Raw genomic sequence first — 19,873 nt, forward strand, 5'->3', positions numbered from 1 at the left:
AATGTTCCAAATAAAATTCCTTATTCCGCAAGAGATAGAGAAGAGTTCTCATTAGAATGTAAAGATCTTTTGGAAAAAGGAATTGTAAGATTAAGCAAAAGTCCTCATGCGGCTCCAACCTTTTATGTCGAAAACAATAATGAAATTAAAAGGGGAAAACGAAGAATGGTAATTAATTATAAGAAAATGAATGAAGCAACTGTTGGTGATGCTCATAAACTTCCAAGAAAAGATTCTATTTTGGAAAAAATCAAAGGAGTAACTTGGTTTTCATCTCTTGATGCAAAATCAGGATATTGGCAACTTCGTTTAGACGAAGAAACAAATAAATTAACTGCTTTTACTTGCCCAACAAAAGAATCAACAAGTGTGTTGCTTTATGAATGGAATGTTTTACCATTCGGATTAAAACAAGCCCCAGGTATCTATCAAAGATTTATGGAAGAAAATCTAAAAGAGTTAAATGAATTTATTTTAGTTTACATTGATGATATATTAATTTTTACAAAACAGGATAAAGAAGATCATCTTCAAAAATTATTAATAGTTTTAGAAAGATGTAAAGAAAAAGGATTAGTTCTTAGCAAAAAGAAAGCAAAAATTGCAAGATAAAAAATAGAGTTTCTTGGGTTAATTTTATCCACTCAAGGAAAACTAAAACTTCAACCAAATATTTTAGAAAAGGTAAGTTTATTCCCTAATAAAATAGAAGATAGAAAATAATTACAAAGATTTTTAGGGTGTATAAATTATATTTCTAATCAAGGATTTTTAAAGAATACAACATAATACACTAAAAACTTATTTCCAAAAATAAGTACTAAAAAAGAATGGAAATGGGAAGAAAAAGACAGTATGCGAATTCAAAAAATCAAAGTATTATGTGAAAAGCTTCCGAAACTTTATATTCCAGTAGAAAACGACTACTTAATAGTAGAAATAGATGCTTCAGACATAACCTGGTCAGGATGTCTAAAAGCTAAGAAAGCTATAAAAAGTTTGGAACAAGAAAAAGAATCACTAGATTCTAAATATTCCCCAAAAGAATTACTTTGCATGTATATTTTAGAGACTTTTACTCCAACAGAATAGAGATACACTACTCATGAAAAGGAAACTATAGCAGCAATTAAATCTCTTAAAAAATGAAAAAATGATTTACTACCCAAAGAATTTACATTAAGAACAGATTCAAGTTACCTAACAGGTTTCATTCGATACAATTTAAAAGTTGATTATAATCATGGGCGATTGGTAAGATGACAATTATTTTTGTTACAATATCCAATAAAAATTGAATATATTAAGGGTGACAAAAATATTATTGCAGATACATTAACAAGAGAATGTAGTTCGTATACAACGCATTAAATCAAGAAATTCAAAAATATCAGCAAGAACTCGAAGAATGCAAGCATTGTCAGCAAATAAGGACACAGATCCAATCCCTCAAGAAGGCCATTGAAACAATGAAATCAACACAACAAGTAAAACCATCAGAGTTCAGCCAGCTAAGCATGGTGGACAAACCAGGTGAAGAAAAAATTTCATAAAATAAAACAATTGCAGAAATTATTAAAAAATTCACACAAGACAAAAAATATTATGTGATTTATAATGGCCCCATGAAAGGAGTATATGATGCCTGGGAAAAAGCAGCACCATTCACACATCAATCAAAGATAGTTCATAAAGGAGGATTTTCAACACTAGAATAGGCAAAGGAATCCTTCAGGGAATATGAAGCTCTTCATCCAGAACAAACCCTAAAAAGAGCAGATAAAGCTTCGATTCAAGCCCAGAGAACAGAAATAATGAGAAACATTCCTACAAGGGCTGAAATCAAGGAAAAGAAAAGGGTCTGTATATCAAATCTCAGGGAAACCCTTAATATCGTCCTGAATTGGATTGAAGAAAAAAGGGCAAGCTTGGGATACTATCCTATTGTCAAAGAACAGCTAACAAAGCTGGTTATTTTTCCAGAGGCTTTTTCATCTGACACTTATCAATTTTTCCAATATGGATTAATTGATACAATTTTAATTTTTAATGATCTAAAACTTATTAGTGAGTTTCCTGCAGGATTCGTTGATGCAGTAAAGAGATTTAAAAATATGATTGACAATGTAAATCCAAGGGATATATCCCTAAAATTTACAAATAGTCAACCTATTTTTAATGAAGAAGAAGAATGCTTAGTTCCAGCACACCAAGTAATATTCATGTCCGTCTTCCCAGGAAACTTTCAACCAATTGATCAAATTCAAGATTTAACAATCTACAGTCATGAAGGAAGACTAGCCGGCACATTAGCAAGGGTTTTTGAAAGAACTCAAAAAATAACAAGAAAATCTCACACAAGAATTAATTATAAAAGCAGAAATACTCAGCTTGTGTCCAGTAAAAGAAATGAAATTGAAGAAAGAGAGATGAGACTCTTGGTGGAATTTGAATCTGCATTCTATAATCTATCCAGACTCTTAGAAAAGCTCCCTGAAGGGATAACAAGGAATCTCTGCTATTTGATAAAAGACAGAGAAGACCACAAGTGCCAGCTATGTGTCTCGAAAATATCTGAAGGAAGCAATAATGAAATGGAATCCACCCACATGATAAAAAAAGAGAACAGTGCATCCACCCACATGATAAAAGAAGAGGACAGTGCATCTGAAGCATCCCTCAATATTATTGCATAATGATGTAAGCGCTTAGGTCATAGAGCACCAACAATGTAGCTGGTGCAAGATAATAAACAATGACGTAAGCAATGACATCATAAGAAGGGTAAGGATGGGAATTGTCCATCAGACCCAACCATTATAAATAGATTGCTTAGGCAATTGTAGAAAGGATCAAAAAACAGAAAGCAGAAGACTAAGAGTACTCATATGCTAGGAGAGCAAGGAGGAAGCTGTCGAGGCGATTCTGTAGTCTGACAAAAGAATTCCCTTAGGAAAAAATAGTTTTAAACTCCCCTCTGGAGTTAATATCTACAATCTCCCCTCTGGAGATAAAAACACATTATGTAAAATATACTAAATAAAGGAAATTTTTTTTCTGAAAGGTACGTCTTTGTCCTAATTTCTTAGTTATGAATTATTTAGAAAGCTTAGAATTAACGGAAGAATCTGATTATTATAAATTAACTGCTTTATTAGATAATGAAAAATAGGTTGTTCTAAAAACAGAGCTAAATCTCAAATCAAATGAAAATTTTAATAAACAAAGTCTTTTAAAAGAAGTTTTTAATAGAAAAAATATAATATACTATGGAAAAATTCAACTTGAAGCCCCTGTAAAAATAAAATCTGCTAATAGAGAACTTGAAATAGCTTTGATAAATGATGAAGAATTAAGTAAACAGATTGAGAAAATTAAGGATCAACAGAAAAGATATAAAATTGGATGGATTCATATTAGTACCATACAAGTTTTAATCAAATCTACATATATGAAAGGAATTAATTCACCAATAAGCTTAGCAATCTGTGACAAAAGAATTACTGATGACCTAATAGATCAAATAATTGAAATTGTTCATGGAAATTTGGCAAACGTAAATGTTAAATTTAATGCCCATCTTGGATATGCTATACCTTTATCAACTGAAAATCTTGGTAGATCTATAAGTTTAACTTATAAATTTTATAGAAAAAGTTTAATGGAACAAGATGATGAACCATTTTCAATTACATATGCAATAAATTATGCTTTAACAAATAACCATCATAGTATAATATTTAAAAATAGAGAAAGAATTTATGTTGATGAATTACTTCAGAAAATTGTAAAACAGAAATACCAAAATACAAAGCTATTGAAAACACAGTTCTATTGTTAAAAGAACCATAAAAAAGATCGGTTTCATCAAATTTTCAAATAAGAGAATCTAAAATCAATAGTCCTTTAAGTTTATCTAAATTAAAAATTAAAGAAGAAAACTCTGAAATAAAAGAATTAACAAAAAAGGTCGAAAAATTAAATGAAACCCTAAATACCAAATTATGACAATAAATAAGGAAGAAATATATGTAACTTATCAAGATAAGAAACAAGAGCTCTTTGAAAGAGAGAATCATTTGAAATATTTGCAGTTTTCTGAAATAAATCAAAGAGCATTTAAAGCTCTAAAAATAATCTATAACAAGTTAAAAAAAGAAGTTGAAGAGCTAGAAAAATTAATAGAATCTCTGAAAAATAGTGATGAATCAATGATAGAGTTTGCAGAAATTCTAAAATAAATAATGATAAACAACACTATTTTAGGAATTATAATAAGATTGCCTAATTTATAAGGCATAAAAAGATTGAAAAACCAGAAAATAAAATAAAAAGGAAAAGAGCAAAAAAATTAAAAAATAAAATAGAGGAGTATAAAAAAAATTAAATAATCTTCAGATCGAAATTGATGACCTTATAATAAAAAGGATAGATATAAGAATAAATATAAACAAGTTAAAATTAAATCTAGGAAATTTATAAATGCCTGAAAAACCATATTATGATTTAAAAGAATTAAAACTGTTGAAAAAAATGGAGAATTGAAAAACTAGAAAGATAATTAGAAATAAGAGAAAGTGTAGAAATAAAAGAAGTTTTTGAGGATTTAAGAAATTATAAACAGATAAAAGATTTTATAATAATCCATGTAAAAAAGAATATTATAATTATGATAGAAATTAGAACAGAGTTAAAAAACTATAAATATGAAATCAAAATTATAAATATACGTCAAGGACTAGTAATAAATAATCATTTAACAAATACAAGAGAAATTACAGAAATGGTTAATACTCTAGATTATGAAGTTGCAAATTATTTTTATAAAAATCCTTTAAATAAAGTACCACTAATTGAATCTATACAAATTATAAATTTATTCGAAACAAAATATGTAGAGATAGTAGACATTTCGAAAGAAGAATTAAAAGAAAAATCGAAATTGAAAAATTGGTATCAGAACCAAGTTAACAATCAAGGGTAACACTTTCTCTTTAAGCAACACTTTTAATAATACACTTTTAAATCAATATCAACCACAAAATAAAAAACGTCTTTACAAAAAGATGAAATTAACAACTTTACCGTAGCATCCCCTCCTAATATATAACAATATATAAATATAAATAAAATGTTAACTAAAATATTGATTAATATTAATAAAAATATATATATTTCTTAACATTTTCTTTCAATTATATTTATATGATATTACTGCATTAACAAATATAACTAATTTTAAACATAATACTTAAAAATTATTTAAATCTCTGAATTTAAATTGACGATTTTACACTTTCATTACAACAAAATAAACACTACATATAAAAAAAGAAAAATTTTACCATTTGTGTCATATATAAATGTATTATAATTAAAAAATGTTTATCACTATTATATTTTGTTCGTATTTTAGATGTTCAATTTATCTCCATTTTAAATTATCAAATTTTGATACAATTACACATTTTTAAAATATTATCTTTTATTCAATTTTTTACAAGAGAAAAAAATAAAAATAAATAACTCTCTTAATTTTTTAAACAATTAAGACATAAAAATAAATATTTAAATTAATTAAATAATAATAATTTTTTAAAAATTGACTAAAGACTAAAAATAAAAAAAACAACTAACATTTCTGAATTTATAATAGGTTTAATTACTTTGTTGGTCCATATAGTTTCGCAAAATTTTCAATTAGGTCCCTATACTTTTTTTCCTTTTAATTGGGTCCCTATACGTTAATTTTTTTTCAATTTAGTCCCTATTAACGTTAAACGTCAAAAAAATGTTAATGAATTGTGAAATTACTTTTATACCCTTAGCGACCTAATTAAAAAGAAAAAAATATAGGGACTTAATTGAAAATTCGGTGAAACTATAAATATTCAATGAAAGATATTCCTATTCAATTATTCTAAGACATGAAAAATATTCCTATAATCCCTTTTATTTTGTCACTATCATTCTTTTGCTTATTTATATACAAATTGTACCAAAAATACTTTCTCTTTTTTTTCGACTTTCAAAATACCTTATCTTAAGAACCTAAAAAAAAGAATGGATAAAATGAAATAGAAATAATAGTAATAAGCATATATAAAATTCAGTTTTCATTCTTCAAAGTATTCATTATGATAATGCATCCAGTTTACATAATAAACTTTACATTAATACTTAAGAGCATACTTATCTAGTTTGGAATTGGAGGAATGCATCCACCAATTGATATTGTATACAAATAAATAATAATCGATGTAAAATAAAATACTACAATTTTGTATGTGCCTTTTAGTAAATGGGCAAAAGATTATCACTATAAAAATCCATGCTATGCCTAATGAATGTAAAATTGGGTGACTTCAATTCAATAGGTAATTACTCATGCCTGTCTAAGAACTTCTCTATAACGACTGAAAATGCCGCAAAGCCAACACAACCAGCACATGCTGCTTTTGGACCACCTACAATCACAAAGCAACACCAAAGCATTCTGAAACAAAGATAGAGAACAGATTTTTAAACTAAACAAGAAACATTTAAATCTTAATTGAAAATAGTGTATTCATGCCACATTGCAGCCCAATCTTAATTCATACCACATTGCGCACGGTATCTCACTCGTCTTTCCTCTATTTGGCGCTTTCTCGTCAGAAGTTCATCCTTCGCTCTCTCCTTCTCGAGCTCTTTCCTCTTCTTTTAATGCATTAATCTTTCGCTTCTTTTCCTGGATGAGGTTCAGACAAAACACGAGAAGAAACATCATTCTAAATATTGGAATTCATGAAGATGAGTTGAGATTGATATAGTTTTGTCATCAGTAGATTTACCTATCAAATACTTGTTCGGAAGGAATCATTGCTACATAATTAGCTGCTACCTGTAATTACAATTACAGTTACATTACACAAGGTATATTACCAAAGGAGTGCGTATAAAAATGAAGTTGCATTTTGTTAGATACAAATATGTTTGATTACACTGAGACAGAGATACAGAGAGACACAGCATGACAAAACTATTGTCTACATGTCTTACATGTTGCTTAAAATGCGAAAGTGTTCTAGTTCTATATTTTCTTTTTCAACGGTTAACTTCGAGCAGAATAGATATTATCTATCTCGTATTGCATATAAAAAAGAACTGAACAAATTAGAAAAAAATTTCACACCTGAAATCCAACTGGGGGACTAGGACCTTGTCCAACTTTAATATCCTTATATTGCAAACCTGATTCAGTAGTTACCATAGGCACCTTCATTGCATAAAATGTTCAAAGTCAACATTAGTCATTTAGCTATGGATATTCCAAGTAAAATCCATTGATACCATGGTGGTCATCGATCAAGGGTCTTAAAAATGTGAATATTAAAACTTAAGGGCAATCACATAGATTGGTTATTAACAGATTCTTTGCATGGTGCACAAATTCTTTGAAAATATAAGAATGTCTGCTATTCCTTTAAGAATGATAGATTCTATTATCAAGAAAGAATAACTTAGATACTAATAATGCTTTAAATTTTTAAGATTTATTTGAAGAATTTCTCTTAAAAAATAACTAACATTTGAGAAAGGTGCTGACTAACATTAGTAGAAACAGGAGATGCAATGCAATTACATCAAATATCAAAGTATTATTAGCAATTTACAACAACCAATTGTAATGTCTTAGCAGAGAAAAAAAAAAAGAAACAGAGAAGGAAACAATGTATTCTCACCATACATTTTCAAGCTCCTTCTCACAAGCTTCATCACATAGTTTCGGCTTATCTTTCGGGGGCAAAGCAGCTCCTTTGGCTTCCAATGAACCAACAAAGAGGCTTGAGATTCCCAAAATCAATCCAAGAAAGTCTCTCCGAAAATTGGTATTAACCATAGCAGCACATTCAGTTGTATCTGAGGTCTTTGCTTTTACCACCGATCTTCGGTATTGCGGAACCAAGCATCGAAGCCTGTTAGCAGCAATGCCTTGAGGATTGCAGCCCAAACTTTTACAAGTAGAACCTGTATGCCTCTATAACAATGATCAATTAAACTCATAATCAATTAATTATAGATAACATACATAATCAAAACTCATAATCAATTCAACTCTCTCAAAGGCATTTAATCAAACACCTTATCTCCAATCTCACCTCTTTCCTTATTTCTAACATAATCAATTAATTACAGATAAAATACATAATCAGAACTCATAATAAAATTTTTTTAGCACAATCAAAACTAATTTTAGTAAACTAAACTTCACAATTAGATCAATTGATTCTCTTTGTCATTCAGAATGCTGGTTACCTAATAAAATAAAGTCAAATTATATACAAGTAGCAACAAAAAATAAGCATAAGCAAAATTAGAGGTATTTAACAATTAAGATTTCTCAACATTGAACCTGAAGCATTAGAATCGGGAGAGGATGCCGTTTGACTACTAGTTATTTTAAGCATAACATTTCTCCCGTTCTTAGTGTAGTGGGAAGAAGACATTATTGAGAAGAATTATTATCCAATGCTAAAAAACTAAAACAAAATTCTATCATCACCTGTTGTTGCAGAACCAGTCCAGACAGCAAAACGCAGAGTCAAGGAGCGGCGATTTGAGGCAAGGCACTGCGAGGCGCGGTGAGGCAAGGCGGGACGAGGGGATGCAATAGGCAAGGCGGATGAGCGGAGGAGAACAGAGCATCTGTGGGCGACGCAGAGGGACGACGACTACCCAGCGACGGACGACGACGACGCCTTGGAAGACGCCAGCAGAGTACAACGGAAGAGAAATCCAATTGAAAACTTAGGAGAATAACCTAGGAATAGTTAGAGTTCTCTAATTTTGGGGACAAAAATATAAAAGATAATTTTGTATTTTATAAAAATAGAAGTGTTTTTAATTAAATTTTTTTATTAAATTATGAGAATATTTGATTTTTTAATAAAATATTCTGTTATTTCAAACGGTTTTATGACAGTAATGACTGAATTAAAAAAATTAACGTATAAAAATTTAATTAAAAAAAAATATAAAATTCAATTAAAAATTTTACAAAACTATAAAAATCAACAGAATAATTAAACCTTTATAATACCATCATCGCTCATTGTCGCATACATGAAAAGAGAACGTGTATCACGAACCGTGAATGTCTTGGTTGACTTGCTGGTGATGGAGGGGATATTCCATATAAGACTAACTCTATCTTACTCAAAAATATTATTAAACTAGTTTAATTTAATTCTATCTCCAGTGCAGAGTGAATGGAATTAAAAGTAAACGCAATACGTACGTGTTGTTCCTCCTAAGTCTCTGCAATAATAAGTTAATCAATAATATTAGCTGTACACTTAGTAGTACAAAAATAAAAATTAATTATTAAAATTAACATGCTCAACTTAATATAAAAAAAAAAAAAAAACAAACTGAAAACAACTGAAGGGTATAAACAGTTATACGTTATAGAATCGAAATATCCAATTATATTCCTACACGGAAAGATGAGATTTCCCAAAGTGCTCAAAATGTTGTACACAGAGCGCAACTAAATGTGTAGTTTAAGCAAAGTGCCATCTTATCTATCTATCAATCTATGTCGTCACCTAACCAAATGCACAGTTACTACGTTGCAATAATAACCCATGCCATTAGCCTCAAATTCCACATTCTTCATCATCACCACCACCGCCACCACTAACACTCTCCTCCAAAGAACAAAAGTAATTTTAAGCTTATTAAACAAAAAAATTACAAAATTCACGTGTAACTGAGAAAAAAGAAAAGAAAGATATAGAGACGAAGAAGGTATTACAAAATGTTGGTTATGGATGAGAATTTGTTATTGTTTGATTTTCTTGCGAAAGACGACCTCAGTGTCCAAGCCGAAGCCATCGACGTTGCGAACTTGAAGGAGGCGTGAGTTCTTGAACAACTCCACGAGAGGCTGCACGCTGAAGAGGTCGTTGGCGGAATACTTATCGGCGCGGCGAGAGAGTGCCACGTGGAGGACGCAGATACCGTTGGGCTTGAGCGTGCGCTCAATCTCTGCAACGAATTTGTGAGGGTAGAGAGCGTGGTCGAAGACGTTGGAGAATTCAAAATCGAAGGTGTCGTTATCAAAGGGTTGGTTATGGAAATCGCCTTTTACAACGAGGGGAGGGAAAGGAACAAGATCTATCCCGATGGAGTCGGTGACTCCCACGCGCCGCAAGGCCTCGACCTCCTGGCCGACGCGCGCGCCGATGCAGAGAGCCTTGGAGGCGTTGTGGAGAAGGTGTTTGTCCTTCAGTTCTTGGAAGAAGCGCGCGAAGACGGGGATCTTGCGGTTCCAATCGCGCGTGGTCCATACTTTCCGGAGCTTAGGGTTGAGGGTCTTGTTGAGCTGGTGCTGTATGTAGGCGTCGTAGGAGGTGTAACCGGGTCTGATTTTGAGGCCGGCGGCGGTGGTGATGGTGGTGATGGAGGTGGAGGAGGGAGGAGGGTGGCGGGGTTGTGGTTGGGAGAAGAGGTGGAGGAGGAGGAGGAAGGGGAGGGAGAGGAAGAGGGAGACGAGGAAGCACCTGAGGATGAATGAATTGGCGGATGCGATTTTCATGTCTTTGGTTGGTATTTGATGTTTCTTCTATTTTTGGTGTTTGACATGGGATTGGAGGGGCACTGAATTTTGAAAACCAGAGAGAGATGTTATAGGTAAGAACCAAAGAAAGAAACAAGAAATAAAGCCAAACCAACGGAACTAACTATGGATATTGTAAACGACTCATGCATTATTGTTTCTTTATTAAGATTCTATTCTTTTTTATTCTCTCAATTATCCACATATTCTAAAATTATTTTTCCTTTGATTTAAAAGACTATTTATTTATCATTTTAATTAGTAAAAGAGTGAAATCCGATCCATAATCCATACCGTCTTTATTCTATCACTCATATCGGCTGGCTGTTTCTAGATGTGAAAAACATATATGATAAATCCGCCGTTCATTATGACGAAGAAATGCGGGCGTGGAGGGTAGTGCGCATGCAGTGAATCACGGTGGCGTTGTTGCTTCGCTTTTACTGTTGCTTTTTGCAAGTTTTGTTATTATCAACTAACCAGCCTATTTTGACCTTTTTTTTTAAAGAAAAAAGAAAGAAACGAAAAGAGAATGCTGGACCATGGATGGATTTTAGAGTTAATGACAAAGTGTCCTAGCTTACACCTGATAGTATAGAAAAGGAAAAGGGAATTTAATAAAGTATTATTAATGGGTCCAGTGCTGAGGCGGCAAATTAATTATGTGACAAGCAAGCTGGACAAAGCCATGATTGTAGGGAGTTAGGAGAAGTGAGGATCAAGTCAAAAATATACATGCATGCACTCATTCTTCTGCGTCCATTCAAATTAAAGAAATTATAATGCCATAAGTATATATATAGAGAGAGGTTAACATAATTAAGGTATACAAGCCTTATTCTTGATAGGACTGACTGATCACGTGAGTTTATTAGACTCACTTGTATCTACCAATTAACAGAATTTAGTTGAGCGAGCAAGAACAGCGATAGTTACATGTCCAATGAGTTGCAGCGCAGTCACCATAGCGAAAGGCCAAAGCCAAAGCCAAATTCATAATGAATTCATACACACGTCCGGAGCTAAATTTTTTTATTTTTATTATTACCAAAAGCAGAATAAGATGGAAATGGTCTCGCTCTCGTGTTGAACTTTCGCATGATCTTGTTATGTCACATTTCTTACTTAGCTAGGTCACACCTTTTAAATGGATAGTTAAAAATGCATGTTTGACAAGTAGGGATGGCAATAAATAGAATACGGTAGGGTTTAGAGTCCTCCCTAATCTTACTGCAGGTTTATATTTTTATATAAATTCAATTCTAATCTATTCGCGAATTAAAAATATTTCAACTTTAACTCTATCCGTTTTTAACTTGTAGGTATCCAACTTTATCTGTGAGTTACAAAAAAGATGCAATATTATTATAAAAGTTAACGATAATTTAAAATATAACTAACCTTTATGTAAAAGAAATATTAAATAATCTTTTTTTAGTAGCTATGAATTTTTTATATTTAGTAAAAAGGTCTTTGATTTAACATTCATTTAAAATATAATTTTATATAAGTATATAACATATACATATATAAGATATACTGATTGGTCAAATAAGGTAGAAGCTCAATCCGCACCATATCTGAACCGCACAAAAATTCTATCCGCACCATATCTTATTCGCTGTGGATCGAATTAGCAATCCTACCAGATCAAATAAAATCGAATCGGGATGAGTAAGGTGTATATTGTCACTCCTATTTACAATAGCTTACGTTAAAAAAGACATACATAACTAAGGTCAAGCAAGGGGGCGGAGCCTCATTCATGGCAAGGGGCAATCACCCCCTTAAACTTTAATTTCTTTCTATAAATTATAGTTATGTTCTTTCAATGGCTTTTATTTTATTTGTTTGGTCAGAGCCAACAATTCTCTTTTCACTTTTTCTTCATCATGAAAAAGTTTTACACTCTTTAAAAAGGATTTTATTTTTTTATTTTTTGAAACACGGCTAAACACCAAAAGACACGTTAAAAAAGATTTATTCATCTGTCCATATGGGTTGCTGCGGGATTCGAACTCTCGACTAGTCCAAATTAGTTCTATATCTTCTTTTTTTATTTCTGTAATTTGCACTATTTTTTTTCATGTGCACTACCTTTCTATTTTTGGAGCTTCAATGTATATGCCAGATAACCATGGAGAGACACCAGTGAAATTTATTTGGATTAATATGAGAAAACAAAACAAAAACCAGTGATTCTTAATAGGCGTGTCGCAAAAATCTGTGAAATTGGACTGTTATAGATAGAGCTTGTGGGCCTCCTGTAATTTTGGGTTTGTTGGGAGCTATTTTGAAATTGTTTATTCTGTCTGGCTTTTGATAATAATTTTAGTTGAATTTTGAGTCCATCTAGATTATTGTTATTGCATATTCAAATTTAGTTTATACAATAATTTATGGACAAACCTTTCAATGGAGTTTAAATTACTAATCCTTTATCGGTTAAGAAATCAAAATATTTACATGATTAATGACCCAAAAAATATATTTAAATTAATAATCAAATTAGTCTCAAAAAATATGATATTTTTTAAATTTTTCAAACTCTATTAACAATTTTTAATTTTTTATCAATTGCAATTTTTTTTTTTGTGACAACACATGATGATGAATTGTCTTCAGCCATGAGAACATGCTTATCAAAATCAATAAATAGTACCTGGATGAATTAAGTATAATGTTGGTCTTCTAATAGAGGCTAAAAATTTATTTCGTTTTCGACCTTTTTTTTACTACAAAATAATTTCAAAGGTTTAACTTAATTTTAAAATCGTTATTTTTATCAAATTTTTAATTTTTATTTCAAAAATACCCCTAACTATAAAAAAATAAAAATAAAAATAAAAACAAAAACATTGAATAAGGGAGAAACTGGAAAGGGAGAAAGGGGGAAGGATCTCGCTGCTCATCGTTGTTTGGTGGTTGGATCTCGCCGCTGCTCCTCTAGGTTCGGCAGAGGTGTTCGATGGCAGTGGATTTTGGTTCGAGACAAGAACAGGGCTATTGTTGCTCGTCGTCGTTCAGTGGCTAGATCTCGCCGCTGCTCCTCTGGGCTCGGCGAAAGTGCTCGATGGCAGTGGGTTCTAGTTCGAGGCAAGAACAGGGGAAGGCTTCGGTGGTGAGTCGAGGGAGGAGAAGAAGTCGCGATGTGACGGTGGCACTAAGGTAGCGCGAAGAGAAAAAAAGAAAAGGGTTGCGGCAGTGTGATGGCGGATCGGCACTGTGATGGCTGTGATGGCAATTTCGGGTGGCTTTTCACCACATATAAGCAATTTGTACAACTCTTCAACTTTCAGTACAACAATATAAATTATTTTTGAGAATTATAATATGTAAAAAAAAATTTAAAATTTATCAAAAAAATAAATTTTGATACTATTTTAACTATGAAAATATGTTAACAAAAGTTTTGTCAAAAATAATACTTTTAACATATAAGCGTTGTGAAAAAAATTTAAATCTTATTTTGATAAATATTGGCTGTCAAAAATAATTTGTTAGAAAATTTTGAGAACATATTTTATGTGATACTTATTAATTGTCAAAAATACTATTTATTTTGACACTTATTGACTATAAAATATTCTCAACAAAAAATTTTAACAAAGAATGAGATGTGATCTTGAAACTAAAGAAAAAATTGAGATTTTGAAGATAAAGAATGAGTAGTATAATCCTAAACTGAGAGCAGTGTGATGTCAAAATTAACAGAGCCCAAAGAAGAAAAAAATAGTAGAGTAAATTGAAAACAAATGAGTGTCAAAATTGAGGAGTAATTTTCTACGGTCAAATTTTTCGTCAAGAAAATATAAAAAATTTGACATTTGTGATATTTGTCAAAAATATATATTAATTTTGACATTTAATTATGGTGTTAAAAAATAAAGTGTCAAAATAACACTATTTTCTTGTAGTGCTCGTCGGCTTCTGCTTCTGCTTTCATTTTGCTTTTACTTCTATTATGTTGTTGATTTTTTATTATTGTTGCTTCTGGTTATTTCTGCTTCTGATTGATTATATTGTTTCGTTGTTGTTGTTGTTCTACTCCTACTCCTATTTCTGCTTTATTACATTGTTGATTCATTGTTGTTGTTATTTTTGGTTCTGTTTCTTCTTGTGCTTGATTTTTGAGAAGAAAGGGAAAGTCATTTTGGTCTGAATGACAACTTTATAACTAAGTTAAATTTTTGGGACTATTTTATAGCAAAAAAAAGGTTAGAAATAAAATAAATTTTCCACCTCTATGTTAGGAATCAAAATCATACTGAACTCTATTTAAATGTCTCTCTTCAAGAATTCATGCACGCAAATTTTTATCACCTATTTTCCAATTCATTTTGCATTTTACTACGATTTTTAACCTTCTCTTGCTAAAAATAGTACTCATAACTACTTAATACAATTCGAAAAGCAAAAGTTGCAGCCTCACTCTTTAATTTTTCATTTTAATGGCGATAATTGATGCAAATAATAAAATTTCAGAAGATATCTAAGATTGAGGACTTAATATAAAAACGAAAGCATTATGTTCCAGCCTTAAGTAATACTATGCTAACATACTTCTCATTTTCATTAAGTAAAATCCGGATCATATCCAATATTAAACATTTTCTTCTATAAATATCTATAAAAGTTGTATTTATCTCAATAATTTGACCTATTTAAAATTTGGTTGGATACTATTAAGTCGTAAGAAAAAAAATATTTTTCATTAGTTATTAGAATTTTTTTTTAATAAAATATTTTTGTTTTTAAAATTTGTTAAAAGTTTTAAAATATTCTTAAATTTTATTTTATTTTAATTTTGTCCAAAAAATTTTCAAATTGCACCAAATATATTCTTGACGGCTAATTTTTTTAAAAATTTAGGAACAATTTCACAAGAACAATCTTTAACTGAAGTAAACTAAACATAATTAACATGCATTATTATTGGATTAGTCCTAAACTTTCTAAAAATTTAGCTGTCATTGGTATATTTTGATGGTAATCAATGTCTAAGAGAAGGGGGTTGAATCTTAGCCCCCTTTTTCGCTGAATCTCAATCTCTGATATTTTAAAGGAACTTCAGGAGATATTTCTGTTTTTATCTCATAACAAGTCAAGAGACATTTTCTTTTCGTCTCGTAACGGGTTAGGAGATATTTTTTATTTTTGTCTCCAACGCAACAGAAATAGAATAGGAGTAGAAGAGAAAGAGAGAATCACACCCAAATGTATCATGGTTCAGCTGTTAAGTGCAATGCAGCCTACATCCAGTCTCCCTCACAACAGTGATGGAATTTTACTATAATAATCAGATTACAAACACCAATTCTTTCCTAGGATCTACCAAATCTTATCTGGGACAAATCCAGATTCTATCCCCAAGTCTGAACTTGACTTGGACTCCTATCAAGCTTTCAATCACAAAGTGCTAACCCAACTTGTAAGGAAATCTCCTTAGGATCATGACAACAAAATAGAAATTCATACAATAAATTTCTGAGTTAACTATGACTTTTTCTTTAACTCTCTGTCTTTTTTTACTCGTTGGCGTTTTCTTACAAAATCTCACATTTTGTCTTTTACCAATGAAACACAGATAGACTAACTGAGAAAAAGAAATATTTAATGAAAGTCATGAAGGAGAAGAATAAATAGCTCAAAGAGTTATGGAAACACAAACGTGTGTTATCACTCCTTGATCTCAACCCTTACCTTTCACCTTTATTATAGAAAGGGAAGTTTTCAAGATTGAAAACTTCTTCAACACATGTTGGTTCTCTTCTCCCAATACACATGCAGCAGCGGCGTGACAAAGGAGAGAGAGAGAGGGTAGAAGCAGTAACTAAATCAAACATGCAACCCTACCTTCAATCTTCTCTTTCAACATTTTTCTTCATACATCTTGAATATGAGCCGTTGAACTTTGCTTTGACTCCAAGTCTTGATTCTAATCGTTGATGAGCATCTGACCCATGCTAGCTTCAAACTTTTCATTTTTGCTTCTTCCAACTTGGACTCAGACGCTATCTTCTTCACAAAAATGAAAATGAATCTTTGCTGTGCGTTTAAGATAGATTTGCTTTATGAACCGATACCTTTCTTTCCTTTCATGACAACAAAATTTTAAAGTCTTTCTCCAAATCTTTTCTTCTGTAAAAATAATCTTCTTTTTTCTGTATTTTCTATTTTTTCTTCTTCTATGAAAGAGTGATTTGACAGAAACAAGAGACAGGAGAGAGAGAAGAGATAATAACTTTCGTATGGAGCTTGTGGCCTTTGGTCATAACCCACTTTCTGTGTATTTTATTTTCTTTCTCTGATTCTTGGAAGATGATGTAATTTGACCGAAAGAGAGAGAAGAGAGAAAGAAAAAAGTTTTTAGTGGAAACTTTTAATTACATTAAAGTGAATTGAATTCTCACTTCCTGTGACTAAGAAATTAAATTAAGTTTAATTTTCACTTCCTGTTACCAATACATGGAGTCAGGTTTTAGACTTTTTGATTACCAAGGAATGAATTTAATTGAATTGAAATTTGGGTTCCAGTAACCATGTCATGAAGACTTTCCAATGAGAGACTTGTGGACTATAGGAAGCTTTGGTTTCTTTCTTTAATTCATCATGGGCTTTGATGGATTTGGACTTATTTTGGATTTCTTTCCTTTTTATCATTCAGCCACCTGATTTGATTAATTTTGTCCAAAGCTTAAATTTGTTCCATGATTAAATTGTATTTGTTTAACTTTTGGCCCAATATAAAATTAAATTGCTTGCCTGCACACTTGAATAAAAATTATCAAACAACCTATTAGAAATTATTAAATAAAATACTTAATAATAATTTTAATAATTTCCTAATTTATATTTTAATAATGTTTGATCATCATTTCAGTTTTCCAAACTCAACATATTTGATCTAAATCGAAAATTTTAGGGACAAAATTAAAATAAAATAAAACTTAAGAATATTTTAAAAAATTTTGATAAATTCAAGGACAAAAAATATACTTTACTATAAACAAATTTTATGAAAAATATTTTTTGTTTAGTGTATTTGACAATATTTAGTAGTAAAAGTAAAAGTACTAAAAGAATAAAAAATATCTTTTTTAAAAGTTACAATTTAAATTTTTAAATATATTTTTTACTTAAAAAGAGATATTTTTAACATAATAAATAAATAAATAAATATTTTTATATTATTTTATCTAAATATAATTGTTAAATAATAAGATATTTAAACATAAAATTATTTTTATTTTTAATTTTTTTTTAAAATCACTTGAAAAAATCGTAAAAAATGACCTAAACAATCCCTTATAATATTTAGGTTTAGGTTAGATTAACTTTTAAAAAGTTATTTATTTTTTTAAAATATATTTTTTTATAAACAAAATTATTTTATATTTAAATAGCTAAAAACATCTTTTATTCGTTTTTTTCCTTTAAAATTATATATGGTTGATTTTTTTAAAAAAATATATCTAAATTTATTTAAAATTTAATAAAAATATTTTAGTTTTAATGAAAAATACTTTTTTTTTACTCAAATAAATTAACCCAAACTAACACTTATGTTTATTTATGTTAGATAAGTTTAATCCAACACAATGACGACTCAATTTTTTATGAAGCTTTGACTAGTCATAAACTCATAATTAGATGAGCATTATCTACTAAGTTACTCTCTAAAGGTTGCTAAAAACATCATCAGTTATTACCAACTTGGACTAAGCAAGTAGTAAAAGTTTGGCCCGATAATATTTTCTTAATAATTAAATATATATTTATATTTTTTCTATAAATAAAACTTCATGTATGATATATAATATTTGTGGTGTCTGAGTTTATGATCATATGATATAGAAAGTAAGAGGGAAACAAATTCTGAGATTTAAGTTAACTGAAAGACTCAAAAGTTTGTTGAGAAGTGAGAACAGAACACTAAGTAGGAGGCATGTCCTCCCAAAGACTAGTGTCTAAGTGTGGTGAGTCAGTTACAACCCGTACGTCGCTTTTGATTTTTTGTGTGGGAGTGAGAAATATGTATGATAATAGGGTGTGAGAAAAGAGGTGTTTTATTTGGTTATGGAATGACACAAATTGGAGGCACCGATTTATTTGCATTGTTTTGTTTTTTAAACAAACAATCACAAATCGGACGGTCCGATTTGTGATTTCGAAAATAAAAAAAAATTTAATGTTAAAATCGGACCGTCCGATTTTTATTTTAACAAATAAAAAAAATAAAAAATTTATATAAGAATATAAAGAGACAAAAAATAAATTTTTTCTTAAAATTTATGAAAAAATATATAAAAAAATGAGACACGGTTATTATTTACGACGAAAATTAAGATGGAGACACAAAGATTTTGGGATTTGGAAACGAGAAAGTCATGCTCTGTCAAAGCCCGCTCAAATACAGGATGGATCGATCTATCTCGCTAAATTAATATTGGTTCGACTTACTACCTCATACTGTCAAAAAGTATACTAGCGGGTTGGTGAACTAATCTTTTTTTTTTTTTTAAATACCTAAAATAATATCACTCTAAATCTCAAACACATGTAAATTACAATATTAACCATAATAATTTAATAAATCTCAAACATAACAACAATAAAATCTAAACACATAATTTACACATAAATTTATATCAAATAATCAAACTACACTTAAACTAAATACACAATATAATCCATATAAATCAAAACATAAATCAATTGGCAACTTCAAAATCAATAAAATTTGAATCTACTTAAAAATTGAAATACCACCTCGTCTAACACTTTAAAAAATCACATCTTCACCTTCATCTACAATTAGATGAATACCCAAATTTAAAACTAAAGAAATAGATAATTAAATAGAATTAGTGATATATAGTAATCAAACAGAATCAATAATCAATAATCAAACAAAATCTTCAAGCATCAATGTATCCTTCACAAACAGAAAAATAAAAGAAAAAAATAATAAAATAGTTTACTAGTTATTAGAAGAATAGTTTGCCGTTGCCGAGAGAGGCAAAGACGAGTTATGAGAGAGGAGAGATGAGTGCGCCACTGCGAATATGAGGAAGACAAAGGTGACACAGTCGTAGAGAGAGTCAAAGAGGAGAGGTAGAGACGAGTGCGCCACTGCGTATGTGAGGGATACAGAGACGTGATGCAGTTGTAGAGAGGGTCGGGGACGAAAGGGAGAGCTGCGAGAGAGGGAGACACCTTCGCCGGTGCGACTGTGTGAGAGAAGCACCGATGCCTCCACTAGTACTC

General features: G+C 30.4%; 2 protein-coding genes across 2 annotated transcripts; both read right to left on the minus strand.

The window, feature by feature from the left end:
• Positions 1–6,167: 6,167 nt before the first annotated feature.
• On the minus strand, positions 6,168–9,095 carry LOC107481557 (uncharacterized). Its single transcript, XM_021137057.2, has 7 exons — positions 9,072–9,095; positions 8,546–8,714; positions 7,730–8,010; positions 7,175–7,258; positions 6,834–6,883; positions 6,603–6,730; positions 6,168–6,467 (listed from the first exon to the last, which is right to left on the minus strand). The coding sequence occupies exons 1-6, from the start codon at positions 9,093–9,095 to the stop codon at positions 6,703–6,705; spliced, it is 636 nt and encodes a 211-aa protein (XP_020992716.2). The 3' UTR covers positions 6,168–6,467; positions 6,603–6,702.
• Positions 9,096–9,462: 367 nt separating this feature from the next.
• On the minus strand, positions 9,463–10,736 carry LOC107481601 (uncharacterized). Its single transcript, XM_016101871.3, has one exon. The coding sequence runs from the start codon at positions 10,580–10,582 to the stop codon at positions 9,827–9,829; it is 756 nt and encodes a 251-aa protein (XP_015957357.1). The 5' UTR covers positions 10,583–10,736; the 3' UTR covers positions 9,463–9,826.
• Between the last annotated feature and the right edge of the window lie 9,137 nt (positions 10,737–19,873).

This window comes from Arachis duranensis, chromosome 3 (assembly GCF_000817695.3).
Source record: "Arachis duranensis cultivar V14167 chromosome 3, aradu.V14167.gnm2.J7QH, whole genome shotgun sequence".
Lineage (NCBI taxonomy): Eukaryota > Viridiplantae > Streptophyta > Magnoliopsida > Fabales > Fabaceae > Arachis > Arachis duranensis.